Source organism: Malurus melanocephalus, unplaced genomic scaffold (assembly GCF_030028575.1).
Source record: "Malurus melanocephalus ecotype Western Australia unplaced genomic scaffold, MMel_1.1 scaffold_465, whole genome shotgun sequence".
NCBI lineage: Eukaryota > Metazoa > Chordata > Aves > Passeriformes > Maluridae > Malurus > Malurus melanocephalus.
The window spans coordinates 310,445-326,073 of record NW_026623697.1 but is presented as its reverse complement, the minus strand read 5'-3'; the positions used below and the strand labels follow the sequence as shown (position 1 = coordinate 326,073).

At 44.4% G+C, this 15,629-nt stretch overlaps 1 protein-coding gene across 2 annotated transcripts; it reads left to right on the top strand.

Moving 5' to 3' along the window:
* Window positions 1-5,244: 5,244 nt before the first annotated feature.
* ALG1 (ALG1 chitobiosyldiphosphodolichol beta-mannosyltransferase) lies at window positions 5,245-15,614 on the top strand. 2 transcript variants are annotated; one of them, XM_057380632.1, is made up of 13 exons: window positions 5,245-5,471; window positions 5,547-5,624; window positions 6,785-6,888; window positions 7,351-7,499; window positions 7,998-8,087; window positions 8,731-8,841; window positions 9,626-9,741; window positions 10,957-10,995; window positions 11,569-11,628; window positions 12,341-12,451; window positions 13,371-13,485; window positions 14,159-14,234; window positions 14,558-15,614. In XM_057380632.1, exons 1-13 carry the CDS (start codon window positions 5,249-5,251, stop codon window positions 14,690-14,692), a joined length of 1,407 nt encoding a protein of 468 aa, XP_057236615.1. In that variant the 5' UTR covers window positions 5,245-5,248; the 3' UTR covers window positions 14,693-15,614. The 2 variants fall into 2 exon arrangements, with proteins under 2 accessions (XP_057236615.1, XP_057236616.1); XM_057380633.1 differs by lacking the exons at window positions 5,245-5,471; window positions 5,547-5,624; window positions 6,785-6,888 and adding an exon at window positions 6,928-7,023 and having other exon boundaries at window positions 14,558-15,613.
* Window positions 15,615-15,629: the final 15 nt, after the last annotated feature.

Genomic DNA, 15,629 nt, shown 5'->3' with positions numbered 1-15,629 from the left:
GCTCCCTCAGGGACACGGTCCGAGGGTCCAGGCAGCGCTCCCGCAGGGACTCGCTCTGAGGATTCGGCTCTTTCTCCACGGCACCTCTGACACTCACACCTGTCACAGGACGGTACATACGGCCCTTAGAGCCACTGCGGTTCCATCATCCTCGTTTGGAGCACTAGGATTGTGTCCATTTTCCGGAAGGGAATAATTACTACACYAAGGGAATATGGTATATTCAGGCAGTTCTGGGTTTTTCTAAATCTAACTTCAGCAGTTGGATCCTGTGGTGCGCTAAGTCAAATACATTGTTCCAAAAAATAAATCATAGAACAGTGGAATGGTTTGGGATGGAAGGGACATTAAAACTCATCCACTGCCACTCCCTGCCATGGGCAGGGACACCTTCCACTGTCCCAGGCTGCTCCAAGCCCCATCCAACCTGGCCTTGGACACTGCCAGGGATCCAGGGGCAGCCACAGCTTCTCTGGGCACCCTGTGCCAGAACCTCCCTACCCTCACAGGAAGGAATTCCTTCCCAATATCCCATCCATCCCTGCCCTCTGGCATTTGGAAGCTATTCGCCCTTGTCCTATCACGTTGTCAAAGTCCCTCCCCAACTTTCTTCAGGCAACTGATTCCATAAATGATATGGTACAAGGGCAGGTATCAGACCTGTGCCTGGGGGTTCAGGGCTATGGAGCCACAAACTCGAGGCCTTATTGGAATASGAGAAACAATGTTTCCAGAGTCCTACAGCCAGTGGATTATGCCTCAGTTTTCCCAGGATAAGTGCATCTGGTACAGGCAAGTGTGCTGCTGTCTCAGGTATCTTGCAGGTGCGAAAATGTACTTGCATGTCACAAATTAACCAGAAATGCACTACCCAGTACATTGAAAAATCTTAGCTGATGCCTCCCCTTTCATTTGCCCATGGAGAGCTGCAGGTGTCGTGCTTATGTTTCCAGCTGGAAACAAGCCGTCCAAGTGGAACTCCAGGGTGGCCTAAATGTGGTTTTCATGATCTAAACTCAGCTCTGCATAAAGCATGAGTAGAGTGTTCTGGGAGTTCAGCCAGGATCATGCCTGGTCTTTTGCTCAATCACCTTCCCCTTTTCACAGGGATCATCATGTCCTGGTAGAATCCAGGAGGCTTCCACCCAGTTTCCAAACTCACCCTGTCTTTTCCATAGCTTACAAGAGAGGCTGGGATCACAGTGTGATAAAATACACACGCCAAAAGCCACCTTTGGAAATCCACAGGGAACAGAAACCTCTTCTAAAATGGAATGAAAAACAAAACAGTATTTAAAAACAGAACAGAGTTTCCTTTCCATATAGTGCATTTACTTTGCAGTTTACTTTCCTCATTAATGCAGCCCCTTCCCCCTCACTGAGGTTAAGTATCAGTGGAGTACAAGTGACTTGTTTTTCCAGAACTGTTCACAGAGGAAAGGGTGGCATTGCCAGAATTCCAGTGTTTGTTTTGCAGTGACACATGATTTCCCCACTAATGGAGATAACTACCTGCTGTAAAAGATAACCAGTCTCCATTCCAGCTGTGTCACAAACATATTCATGTTCCCAAAATGCAGGGTCTAAGGTACATGTGTGCGCAGGGGCTGGGTAAACACCTGTGACAACATTGGGCTGAATGAATCTCAGCAGCTCAGCTTTGGTATGAAGACACAACCCCAACCCTAAATTAAGTCTTAGTCTAACTCATGCTCTAAGTCAGAKTATCTCTGTTTTTCCACTCAGTGGAGGTCAGCCGGCAGGTATTTTTTTCTGTTATCAGAGTGAATATCATGAGAGGAATGTGCATGCTGATGTCTAGATCTAACACTAATTCCAACCCTGTCTTGAACCTGAAGTTCAGCCCAGCTCTGAAAATTTGGGTGTGAACACAATTAACAAGTGTTTAAYSYTTTTCCTGTAATTTGAAAAATTTAYGTTATGAAAAAAAYCTTGTCTAATAATTACTAATTTGAATCTGTCTGTGGTTATCAGCCATATACTCTGGCTCTGCTGTCTACCTTCTTCCTCTTCTATGTCCTGGGTGAAAACAAAAAAAAATTATTTCTATAACCTAAACCTGTACCTGCCTGGAAAGGTGTCTAAGYCAATACAAACCATTCAGGAGAAATTATCTTTGGGAAGTTGAGTAAAAATTTCCTAGGTCACTTCTTTTACCTTCACTCCTTCCTGAGGGATTTTTTGGGTTGGGAGAAAATGAATAAAGCAGATAAAAAGCAACTGGTGAGGTTAAAAGGCAACAACTGCAAGAAGGGTGCAGAGTTTGGAGTGGTCAAGGAGAAAGGAGCAGTTTTTAGGTGTCTTTTCATGCAGAGAGATGGAATGAGAATATATTTAAGGTCCTTTTCACCCCAAAGTATTCCCTGATTCTGTAATCCTGTGGCATTCTCCCTTTAGAGAGGAAGGTTGGAAGGCTTGGTGTAAGGTTTCTGGGGAACAGCCCACATTAGATGAGGTAAAGCAGGTGTACAGTTCATGCCACTGCACGTACTAAACAATAACATTAATTCCATCTTTCAGAGCAAGGAGATCATTAGAGGAACTTTAGGGCCAGTCCAAACTCCAAACAGGGCATAGCCTGGGGGCATCCTAGCAGCACCAGACCAGGCCATGGGCTCAGTGCTGGGCCACCTGCAGTGGCATTTCAGGCCACCTGGAACTGCTTCCAAATGGAGGTCATTCTGCAGCCAGCTCTTTCCATCCCTGCTGTGGCAGGGGTTGTGYTTCAGAAATTGAGCAAACAGGAGAACAAACATAAGAAGCAAATTGCCTTACTGTTAAAAATGGCCATCATTTATCCATGATGATACAGCACAGCGCCAGTGCTCTGAACCTTTTRGAGTCATGTTGGCTTTGTGAGCTCTTAGCCCATATCCTGCAGTGCAGGTGTGATTCGGGCAAATACTTGCTAATGGGATGGTATTTTCTCAGTACAATTTTCTTTAAAATTCAGGTTTAAAAATGTTTGTCCTACATATAWCATGTAGCAATAAGATTAACCAGGGTAGCAGCAGGTTTTTGTGAGGTTTGCTCAAGACATTTGAATTGGAGACTTCTGGGAGGAGTGAGGTTCCAATATTGAGAGGGATTTTGGCTGCTCTGTCTCTGTTTATTGCACTCACAACAGTTCATTGAGRGCAGGAGGACTGGGGATGGAGCTTAAATAGACTATTTCTAGGATAAACTACAAACAGCGTTTCCAAACTTTATAAAATGGTCAGGAAGAAAAGACAAGAAAAGCCTTTTGAAAAACATAACAGCCATTCAATACATATGAAATATTTTACAGGCAGAAATCAGTACTCTCTGAAAATGGATTTCTCTCAAGTGCATCCCTGTTTTTAGAGCCTCAGCCAGAAGTGATGACTGCACCTTATTTATCTTTCTCCAACTAAGTGCTCTGAAGATTACATAGGTCAAAAGAACTTTTATTGCAATTCTACCTTCATAAACTAAAAGTCATTGCATCCAYAAAGCTGACACACTTGTAACCTTAAGCAACTTGATAACCTGCCAGAGAATACAGCTGTATGGACTTGGGGTAGCTGCAATAATCTCTCAGTCCCTCATTCCATTGCAGCCAGGATTTTTGCATTTTATTCAAGGAAGTAAATAGAAAAGCAATTTGCATTTTGCATTAAAATGATATGCAGCAGGAGCTGTCAGGTGAGGTAGGAGGGACTGAAACCAGGCGTGCCGAAAAGATGAGATCTCCTACAGGCTGGGATGGATGTGTGTCTGCCATGGTGGGGTGGATGTGTAAAAGCAGGACAGGGATGTGGACAGTGGGACTTTTCTTGAGGAGACCTTGGCTCCCCAGGGAATGGTCCCGGCCCCGAGGCTTCCAGAGATCCAGGGGCATTTGGACAATGCTCCCAGACATGCCCAGGGTGGGATTGGTGGGGTGTCTGTGCTGGGCCAGGAGTTGGGCTCATGATCCTTGTGAACCCTTGCCAACCCAGAAGATTCTATGATTCTATGCTTTCTCAGCAGAAAAAGAGGCATTCTGAGCAGAATCTTTGAGCAAAAATTCCAGGCTTCATTTTGTTGTGGAACCAGTCTGCCCACACTTGTAGTTAGTTATATGTTTTAAAAGAGAACAATGGCTTCACTGTTAACACATACTTGCTGTTTGGCAATATGGAGAGTAACACTGGAAATGCAACATCTGACATCTGGCTTTGTCAGAGGGGGCAGAGAAACATCACTGGAATAGGAGCATACCATTCAGATAGGTGGCCACAGCAGTCTGCAGAGAGAATCACGGAATCATGGAATGTCCTGGGTGATCATCCAGTCCARCCCCTGKCCCTGCMCARACCCCCCAACAATCCCACCCTGTGCATCCCTGGCAGCGCTGTCCAAACKCTCCTGGAGCTGTGGCAGCCTCGGGGCCGGGACCATTCCCTGGGGAGCCTGGGCAGTGCCAGCACCCTCTGGGGACAGAAGAACCTTTCCCTGAKMTCCARCCTGACACCCCCACACCGACACAGCTCCTGCCATTCCCTGCGTCCTTCAGCATCCTTCACTTGTGTATTTATCCCTATTTGTAGTGAAGAAACATCATTTGTTCAACCTCTAATCGGATCAGTACAACTAACTTGGTTTTAAACTTTGCCACAACTTAGTGATTTTTCCGATGTGGTATTCAGTCACTTCCATGGGGCCCTGCCAAGATAATGTGGCAAATGTTTCTGTCTGGAGGCTTCTGTTTGCTCTGTATTTCCATCAGGAAACAGGGAACAGCAAGCTGAAAACAGCTGGAAATTGGTTATTAGGGGCATGTCTGAGAACACAGCAGGATGCAGATGTTGAAGGAATTAAGTACCTGGTAGGCACTGGTGCTATCTACTGGTAGGATCGGGGATTGAGACAACAAGCTGAGGGATATCACAGAAATACGTAGCGTATTAACTCAGATCCAGARAAGATCTAGTTAGAATTTAGCTGAATTCGAACTAAAGAAAAGCACACGCATTGGCTGGTAATGGGGCTGCACTGAAATCACCAGACTGCGCGATACTCTAAAATTTAYCAGAAAACCCCACACWGCAGACAAGTGTCCGGTACCGCGGWAATTAAYAAACCCCTCCCTGTYGCTGAAATGGATTCACCGCTCTCGGGTCAYTGTCCCCGTCCCGCCTCTGCCGGGTCCCCTCAGAGCGCGGCACCTCCGGCCCGCCAGGGGGCGCGCTTCCCGCGCCTTTCCCGCCTGGCCGGCTCTAAGATGGCGGCGCCGGGCTGGTGGCTGTGGCCGGGGCTAGGGCCGGCAGTGACGGGCGCGSTGGCGGCTCTGCTGTTCCTGCTGCTGTGGCGGCGGCGGTGCGCGGGCGGCGCGGGCCGGGTGTGCGTGGCCGTGCTGGGGGACCTGGGCCGCAGCCCGCGGATGCAGTACCACGCGCTGGCGCTGGCGCGACACGGGCGCGAGGTCGCTCTGCTGGGCTACCTCCGTGAGTGAGGGGCGGCCGGGGGAASGCGGGGCCGGGCGGGGCGGCCGCGCCGCTGACCGCGCTCTCCCCCCGCAGAGAACCGGCCGCACCGGGACGTGCTGCGCAGCGAGAACATCCGGCTCGTGCCCGTGGCGGAGCTGCGAGGGCTGCGAGGTACGCGCGGGCCCGGCCGGGGGACGGAGGGAGCGTGGGACGGTAAAAAGAGCCCGGCGGCCCAGCCCCGCCGCACGCCGAGCTCCACGCTCTTGTATCCCTTTCTCTGTTAAACGAGAGCCGCTGGAATTAAACACGTGCTGCTACATTGGTGCTGCTCACATGCAGAGTGAAATGTGGAAGTATTTACATTCTACCTCTTCCTCCCTCACCTTGTGTTTGCCCCTGTTGTCCAGGGAAGCTGTGGCTGCCTGGAACTGTCCAAGCCTTGCACAACCTGGGGAAGTGCAAGGTGTCCCTGCCCAAGGCAGGGAGTGGAATGAGATGAKCCTTAAGATCCCTTCCAACCCAAACCATTCCATGATTGTGTTTCTTCCCATACGGAATACAGAAGAGAATTTGTAGGGATCATGAGATGTTTACTTWGCTTTATAGTGATCACAGAATATAATCACAGAATCATAAAGGTTGGAAAAGCCCTCTAAGATCACTGAGTTCAACCATTCCCCCAGCACTGCCAAGGCCACCAGTAAGCCATGTCCCTAGTGCCACATCCACTTTTAAATSCCTCCAGGGATAGTGACTCCACCATTGCCCTGGGCAGCCCCTTCCAAGGCCTGACCACCCTTTCCATAAAGGAATTTTCTCAATAGCTGAACTAAACCTTCCCTGGCACAACTTGGGTTCATTTCCACTCATCCTATCCCTGTTCCCTGGGAGCAGAGTTTGACTCCCCCGGCTGCTCCCTCCTGTTCAGAGCCACAAGGTCCCCCTGAGCCTCCTTTGCTCCAGGCTGAGCCCCTTTCCCAGCTCCCTCAGCTGCTCTTGGGGCTCCAGCCCCTTCCCCAGCTCTGTTCCCTTCCCTGGACACGCTGCAGCCCCTCAARGTCTGCCTTGGAGTGATCCAGCCCGTCCAAATCCCTCTGCAGATCCTTCCTATCTTCAAGCAGATCGACACTCCCACCCATTTGGTGCCATCTGCAAACTTGCTGAGAGTGCACTCARTCACTTATCCGGGTCATTGGTAATATTAATARAGAGGTTTGCATTTTCATGTTATTTTGACCCTGTCTCTGCAGAGCTGGCTGGTTCTGTTACAATRTTCACATTTCTGTGGGGAGAGCTGTAATATTCTTGCCTGTTTTTCTCTCCCTTTGCAGTGGGTCCAAAGCTTTTCCTGTATGTCCTGAAGGTCGTAGTGCAGTCGGTGCAGTTACTGTACACCTTGCTGAGGATAGATCAGCCATCCTATATTCTTCTTCAGGTATGTTTTGTGTTGAGACTAATTTCAATAAAAATAAATAGTGCTACATTACARGACATTTTTAGCCGTCTCAGACATTGTTCTAATTATTTCAGAGCTGAACTGGCCCCAACAATGGTGTAAACCTGTATCCAGGTACTTTTTAGCTCTAAACTTTGATTTGTCTGCTAACAACTGACAAATTCCCTTGCTGTTAATTGTTGTGCTTTAAAATTCATTGTCATGGGTAGTAGCAAAGAATAAATCTTATTAGAAATGTTAAGGTGTTTATTGGAGGGAAATTTTGATCTTTATCCTAGGGTTAAATTTGAAGTGCCTACCAGTCCTTATAGGTAAATACAAACAACTTCTGTTCATGAAGCTCCTTTAAAGTGATAAAATTTCAAATTTTTTTTTTGGTAGTTGCTTTGTGTTTGTCACTTGGTCACAATCTTATGCTATTTTTGTTTTGTTTTTGAGCAGAATCCCCCAGGCTTACCCAGTATAGCTGTTGCATGGGTGGCAGGACTGTTCTGGGGGAGCAAACTCATCATTGATTGGCACAACTATGGATACAGCATCATGAGCCTGAGTCATGGGAGGAACCACCCGCTAGTCCTGATTGCAAAATGGTTTGTACAGTCATTTCTGCTCTTTATAAATGACATGCCTTRGTGGAATTCAGAATGGAAACCAGTGGGGAGAATATAATTGGCACAGGGAGGGATTTCTGGGCTTTGCTGCATTAAACTGGWTTCTGTTTTGCAGCTACCTTTGTAGAACACGTGGGAGGGGGCTTGGATGAGATAGGCAGGTTGCTTTTATGTGCATATGGAAAYGTTGATCTTGTTACTGGAATTTCTTTATATGGAATGTCTTTATATGGGTTTTTTTTTAAATTCTATAATGCTTTACACTCCAATTCTTCTTTAAACAGCTCCTTGCTGATTGTAATTGGTTATGTGTAGTTAAAGGCTTTGGAGAGCAGGAGTCCATCAAAAACTGGCAATCAAATTTTAGTTATGGGGCAATTGAGTTTCTTTGAGTTTTTTTTTTTGCTTTTACCAAGCATGGGACAGTTGCTGCAATTGCCTGCCTGTGGTTTCTAACTGACATTTCATTTTTGTCAGGTATGAAAAGCTTTTTGGGCGCTTGTCTGACTATAACCTGTGTGTGACTGATGCCATGAAAGAGGATCTCTGGGTGAATTTCAAGATAAAGTAAGTCACGTGCCTCAGACAATTTAGTGTGAGTGTGCACAATAAAATGAAAGAGCAGGTCCCTGAGGATTCAGGATTCAGAGGGATCTGACTGAGCTCCCCTGGGCCCATCCRTCACCACTCATACATACAAGCTCAGTTTTGTGATGAGCCTGTGGAGTGTGGGCATTCAGGAATCTTTGTTATCCTGACATCCCATTGACTGAGGTGGCAGTCCAAGAGTTATGGAAGTTTGCTGCAGGCTGCCTGTGTAGTCAGAACGGGACAGACATCACTAGGATTTGAACAATTAGTCTGGCCTACCAGCTTTTCTATTGCAGTCGGAGGGCTTTAAGATCGGAGTTGATCAGGGGCAGTTATAGAGTAAGTTTAAAATCAGGACAGTGATGTTTGCAGTTTTTCCAGGTGCAGTTCACCCTTAGAATATGCACACAAGTTGGGGGTTCTTTTTCACGTGTATCCATCCTGGTGTGTTCCAGTAAACTTCAGGAACACAGAAGGTTGTAAGAGTAAAAAAATTAATTACTTTGCCCTATTGATTTRGTTAATTTCTTTGTGATTACATTGKTGCAGCCTGCCSCTGTACCATGTGCATGTTGTTACATCTGTATCTTGCTTAAGTTGCACATTTATTTCCTCCCAGGGCTGTAACYTTGTATGACAAACCAGCATCTTATTTCAAGGAAACACCATTAGACCTCCAACACAATTTGTACATGAAACTTGCCAAGGACTATGAGCCTTTCAAACCACGGTATGTGAAGCTGCCCTTACAGTTCTTAACCAAGGGACATGGAGTTGTGGCACTTAGAAATACTTSTGTGGGGGGTCAGAACCAGGCACAGGGGGCTCTGAGTTGCCTTATTTGTCACTGAAAGAGGCCAGAAGTTAAATGGTTGAACTGTGGTGACACAAGTAATAGAAGTGTTTTGTTTTTGAAGAAGTTGGCCTAAATTTGTGATGAGTATCTAGGGTGGAACCCTGCCGTGTCTGCTTCCCACTGACCCAGATGCTTCCTTAATAGCATCCCTTCCTTAATTACTGTGGAGAGCCTTCAGGATCTTGGCCCAAGTGTTAAACACTGCCCTCTGGTTGTGTGCAGGATGACACCAGGCAGTTACTTCACCAAACTGATGCTTGAAAAAGAAGTGAAACCCTTAATGCCTAGTGGGGGTTTTTGGAAAATGCCCTGCTCGGAATGTGTAGGTTCTGAGTTTAACTGAATAAATGTGCTGTTGGCYTCCATGCTGTGCTTTGTGTGAGACAGACATGGAAAGGAGACTGACTCTGCTTAACTTGTTAAGGAAAACATTTGGTTGGAAAGAGGAATTGTACCTATAGCAGCAGGRAAGAGGGAAAAATGGCCTGTCCTGTCCTGGTATTTCTGTGATGTAATGACTCTGTTTGTAGACAAGTTGAGCAGCAAATCTGAAGCCAAATGTGTGGAAATCCATGCTAGTTAAGCAGAGCTGTTGCTCCCTTCTGTYGCTGGCTGTGTGTGTAGCCCATGCTCAGGAAGTTGTGTTTCCATAGTACAGAGCTGTCAATCCCAGTGCCGAGAGATCGGCCTTCACGGAGAGGGATGGCAAAGGTGGGGATGTGGTGAAGATCAGAGGCCGGCCAGCCCTTCTCATCAGCAGCACCAGCTGGACAGGTTGGCAATCAGTTTATTTTTCATATTAAATAGGGCTCTTTGTATTTCCTCACATTGAAGTTATGTWTGTCTTTTGTTTTCCTGCAAGAATTTGAAGACAAGGTGTGTCTGATACAACTAAATGTTGTATATCKTGGTTKGAAAGACAGGTGCTTGCCAGTGAAGGCAGGGACCCCCCTTGGAGTGGTGGATATGATCCCCCCCTTCCCTCTGAATTATTACAGCTTTGAAAATCACGGGCTTTCAGGCAAGAATATATTAAAAAAAAAACCTGCCAGACAGGAGGAGTGCCCAGGGAGATCCTTTGGGTGGGGCTAGGTTCTATCCTCTTAATCCCCTAGCCATCAAAAGGATGACTTGGCAATCAGTGTATCCCAGCAACAAAATGGGAAAGAAAAATTCCCCAAGAAAGGAAACAAAAGGAGAAACCTTAACCCACAACATTATACAACATATAAWGCTACAAAKCAATGKTTTTTTAAAAGTGATGTTTTAATTACAGAGCTACAGTTTACAGGCTCAGCTTTAAGAATCATTAAAAGAGATTTCCTACTTTTTTTAACTTTTCATTCTAGACATACTGTCTTGCATGGTGGGGTAAAATGGATGAAGAAACTCAAGTATTTACTCCTTGTTGAGCACCCTGCTCTAGTGGAAAGTGTTGGGGTGGTGGGRTTGGGATAAGATGAGCTTTAWGGTCTTATCCAACCCAAACCAGTCTGTGATGCCATGATTTCTGATAATGTGATGTAATTGTCACTTCTTCCCCTCTGTATGAAGAAGGAAACAGAGATTGGAAACAAATCCATTGCTAGTATGKAAACAAATCCATGGGTAGGATTGTCTATCTTTGAATTATCAGGGCAATTTTTACATTTAATTTTCAGTTTTACAAACTAGAAAATTTTACCTTGATAGCTTTGAAGATGTGCAGTATTTGTGGCTGATTTGTCTGTCCTGCTGCTGAACAAGGGAAATAAATAAATATWATGTATGGTTGTGAACTTTTATTTATGAATGTAAACTAGGGGATTTTTAATAGTACATTTTAGTAAATAGTAATTTTTAACTACAGACTGTGCACTTAACTTCTAAGTACGTGCTTTGTACTTAAATCATATAGGTGAAGGTGAGGATAATCTAGATTTTTTATTTAAAAACAAAAATGATAAATGATAGAAATATGAATGTCACTAATGAAGCCTTCTCTTTYAGAGGATGAAGACTTCTCAGTCCTTTTAAGAGCTTTAGAAGGTTGGTATGAAGGAGTTGATCTCACTTAGTCAAAGAGGTCTTCTGGACATTTAAGAAGGATTTTGCTAAAGGACAATGAATGCTTCTCTATTCAGGTGAAAATGCAGTTGCATTTGATTAATTGGCAGTAATTTCAGAGTAGTAATTGAAATACAGTGCAACATCTGAGTTCAATTAGAGGAGCTGGCAGGGAGAATTAAATCTCTAACTGGCTCTTAAACTGCAGTTTTCTTTTCTGAGCTATTACACCTACTCTCCATAGGCATCTGCTAATAGGAAGGGAGGGATRCTTTATCTTATCTTGTAGACTTTGCAGCTGCAATTCTGAATTGATCKATTGAAGCAGCTGATTGGGGAGCAGTTGAAGGAATGCTTTATGCCTAGTGCATAAACAGCCTCATTTATTTCTGTGGAAGCTTGTAAATGTTAACATTGCTGAATTTACTGCTGCGTTATCAAGTGCATGTAAGGAAATTGCTTGTAGTGGCAAGCTCAGTAATTAATACACTGTCACCACTCTTAAAACAAGCACCCACATATTTGTCAGCTCATCCAATGTTTTGTCTTCTCCAGATTATGAGAGGTTTATCAAGGAGGGAGCCAAGCTTCCAGCTTTGGTGTGTGTGATAACAGGTAAAAATATTTGTGTTAGAATTTTCTCAGTGCTCACACTGAAGGTTTAATTGTCACTTTTGTTCTTTGCTGTCTTTCCTGTTGCTGGGGAGGAGAGAAGGGACTGTTATCTGTATGTTTGGTTATAACAATAGTGATTTATAGCTGAACTATTGCACCATTTACTAAGGGCGTATCTTTAAATAGCCTCCCTTTCTATCTGCATGAAAAACAATTTAAGGTCAATGCTGAGATGATGCTGCAAAAGAAATGTCMGAGGAGGCAGCCTCAAGCTGTGTTAAGGGAGACTTAGGTTGGATATTGGGAATATTCCTTCCTGGAAAGGGTGGTCAGGCCCTGGCACAGCTGCCCAGGCCGTGGTGGAATCCCCATCCCTGGGGGGATTTAAAGCCATGTGGATGTGGCACTTGGGGACAGGGGTCAGTGGTGGCCTTGGCAGTGCTGGGGAATACTTGGGCTTGATCTCAGAGGGCTTTTCCACCTTAAAAATCCCATTATTCTACATTGATGGAAAACTCATTGCAATACTGAGTAAGAGAAGTCCAGGTGCACTTTGCTTTCAAGGGAACTTAGATTCCTCACATCTTTTTGAGGCTACCACATGCATAGTATCCTGTTTGTGCACCTGACCCAACAGGAGTTGTATTTCACAGGCCTCACTGTTTGCAGTCATCTTGATAAAACTTTTTTTTTTCTTTTCTATTTTAAACAGGTAAAGGACCTCTAAAAGATTACTACAATGGTCTGATCCAAAAACTGCATTTCAAGCATATCCAGATCTGYACTCCATGGCTGGAAGCTGAGGATTACCCTCTTCTGCTTGGTAAATAGTGGATGAGGAAAYAGGGTGGAGGATGTGTGGGAAACAGCTTGGCACAGTTCAGGGAGCTGATGCAGACTGCATAGAAGCTGGGAGAATATAGTCAGGAGTGCTGCTGGTTAGTGATGGGATATTCATGGATTGGACTCATTCCAGCAAAGTTGCTAAATTCCTCTGGCTAGCTCTTCCCTGTTTTCCCAAGAATCAGGTATAGTACCTGTGTTGCTGTTTTAGCCTGGGTTTTGCMTGCTTTTTTCCTTCTGAAATACAGGTGCCTGTGCATGTTCTACTTTAMTTTCAGGGTCACTCCAGTAAAGGATCTCAAAAAGCTGTTGGCTGAGCAACCTAAAGTAGCTGAAATTCTAAGTTAACATCTCATTGGATTGTTATTCCCTCAGCATCATCATTGTAATAGCATTAAGTGGGAGTAATAAAGTAATAAAATACATATTCAATGTGATCTTCATTCTGCAGGGTTACAGCCTGACAATTTATGTGGCTAAAAAACACTTTATTTTGTCCTTTTCAAATAATGAATGTAACATCTGTAAAATCACACTGTAATTCCTCTATTTTGAGCTGACTTCAGCTGGGAGAGGTCACTAGTGAGCCATGCAGTGTATCCTGTTTGGATTGTGATGGGGTTTTCCTTTACATTTTCAACAGATTAGGAGGCAGAAAGACTGTTTTCAAAGATACATAAAATTTCAAAATCCCCTTTTAATTTAACATGCACTCACTTATTACTTTTCTAAAACATGACTAATTTGAGTCACAAAACATCCTGTGCTTTATTTTTTTCCCCTGATGAAATTGTGTCAGTCTGGGTAGTTGAAAAGTTTCATTGCACCACCCAAAGCAGCATGGAAGTAAAGCAGAGCTGCTTTCAGAAAGTTCAGACTCTGCTGTGTTTGTTTTTCAGGCTCAGCCGATCTGGGGGTGTGTCTCCATAAATCCTCCAGTGGTTTGGATTTGCCCATGAAGGTGGTGGATATGTTTGGCTGCTGTTTACCTGTGTGTGCAATATATTTCAAATGGTAAGAGCTTATTCTGTTACAGCTCAAGGGAATCACTTAAAACAAAATTCTTACAAAATCAGAAGTCAGCAGCTACTGCTGATGAATGAGATTCCTGTAATATGCCATTTTTAAAATGCAGTGAGATAGAAACCAAAGTTGTTTTAAGTTAAAAAAGTAATACTRATTTGGAGCATTTAATGCAACCACTTGCCTTAATCCATTGTTCCCATAAATGTAATTTTAGAAAAGCTTCCTTCTGCATAATCTGTTCAGTGAGGGGCTGAGTTATCTTGGGATTCATGATCCTTTGGGAAAATAGTAGCTTTATAAAAGAAGAGAAATTCTCTGTGAAGATTTTATGATTGATCATGGACAGACTCCTTGTGGGTTAAAGTAGATTATTGCCCTGGTTTTTAATGGATGTCCAGATGAGTGGCACAGAGTGAAGGCTCTTTGGTACAGCYGTGGTAGATTTAGTCTGACACAGAAAGGAGAAGCAGTCTTCAAGATTTTAAACTGCTTACTTCATCCCATCATGTCAGGTGTGGACCTTCTGACATCTGAGATCACAGTGTTACAGATAATGCTGGTCTGGTCCCTTTGGATGTCACTGTGCACATTTTAAATGCAGCATTTTAAATGTCCCACTCACTGCTTTTGGTCTCAATTTTCCTTCTGTAACTTTTTTCAGTTTACATGAACTTGTGAAACACAATGAGAACGGTCTGATATTCAGAGACTCGAAGGAACTTGCAGAACAACTGAAGGTAAAGGCTCTGACTGATTCCTTTCTCCCAGAAATAACCCCAGARGTGCCACTATTTGAGCAACCTTTTCAAGTCTGAGCATTACCTGTGTGATTTGCATTCTCAGAAGGTGCTGCTCAGCCTGGTGAGCATTGTTTGCCTCACTTCTGTTTAAGTGTGAATCTGAAGCTGTCAAGAGCCTTTCAAATATTGTCTTTGTTCTCACTGTGGGGACAGACCCAAGAACTGCAGTTGCAGTTGAGGGTTAACACTCAGGAGGTTGGAATGAGCCCCAAATGGAACATTATGGTTATTTTTCTATGTTTTTGTTTTTTATATTTCAGATGCTTTTCTCAGAATTCCCTTMCCTGGAAGGGAAACTTCACAGCTTCAGGCAGAACCTGAGGAAGTCCCGGCAGCTGCGCTGGGATGAGAGCTGGGACCAGATTGTCCTTCCCCTGCTGGGGCACAAGGAGTGACTGGGGGCAAGGAGGGTGTCAAATACATTCCTGCAGCTGCACAGATTTGGGAAACAATGAATAAACATTTGTATTGTCTGCAGTTACACTTTCTGATTCCTTCATCTAGGGACAGGGGTTCTCACATTCTTCCCTTAAAATTTCAGCTTCCTGGGCAAGAGGTGCTGAAGGTGCAGCTGAGGCTCTGTTGTGTRGGAACCTGTGCTGCTTGAAGGTCCCTTTTTAGTGAAAATCCTTGAATACAGACAGAAACTATTAACTATTTTACCTCCTGTACAGTCAGCACTTTAGATTTGGGKGTGGGTTTTTTGGCAAATGCCAGATGCTTTTTACTTCTTTCAACTGGTCAAAAGTTGGACTCAATTATTTTGGAGGTCTTTTCCAACCTAAATGATTCGGTGATTTACCAGTTAATTGCCCAAGCACTGAATATCCTCYTGTATGGTTTTATTGAGACAGAACCATTTTGTTTCCAAGCTGTTTTWCCTTGTGACAGTGTGTGCAGGAGTGTGGCAGCACAGCACTGGTGTGTGACAGCTTTACTGAGCACTTAGAGGAAAGCAGAGCTTGCAGTGAGTGTTCTTCTTGTACTCTGAAATGAACGTGCCCATTTACCTTGGGAAAGAACATAAAATTTATCTCTTTTTGAGCAGACTAATAGAAAAGAGAAAAATAAACCTGAAATATATGACTGAGATGTGTATAACTTAATCACAGGGCACTTCACGTTGTGAGTGCTCACTCAGGTACAACCTTCAGCTTTTTTTTAAGCTTAGTAATCACATGCAGGCCTAATGCTTATGAGATTTTTTTTCCTCACCTTTTTGATGATAAAATAGATGTCAGTCCTTGAAGGAGTAAATGTGCTTGGTTTGAGTGTTTACTGCTCCTCAGAGCTCCTGACTCAGGGTGGGAGGTGAGGACAGTGGGTTCTCCC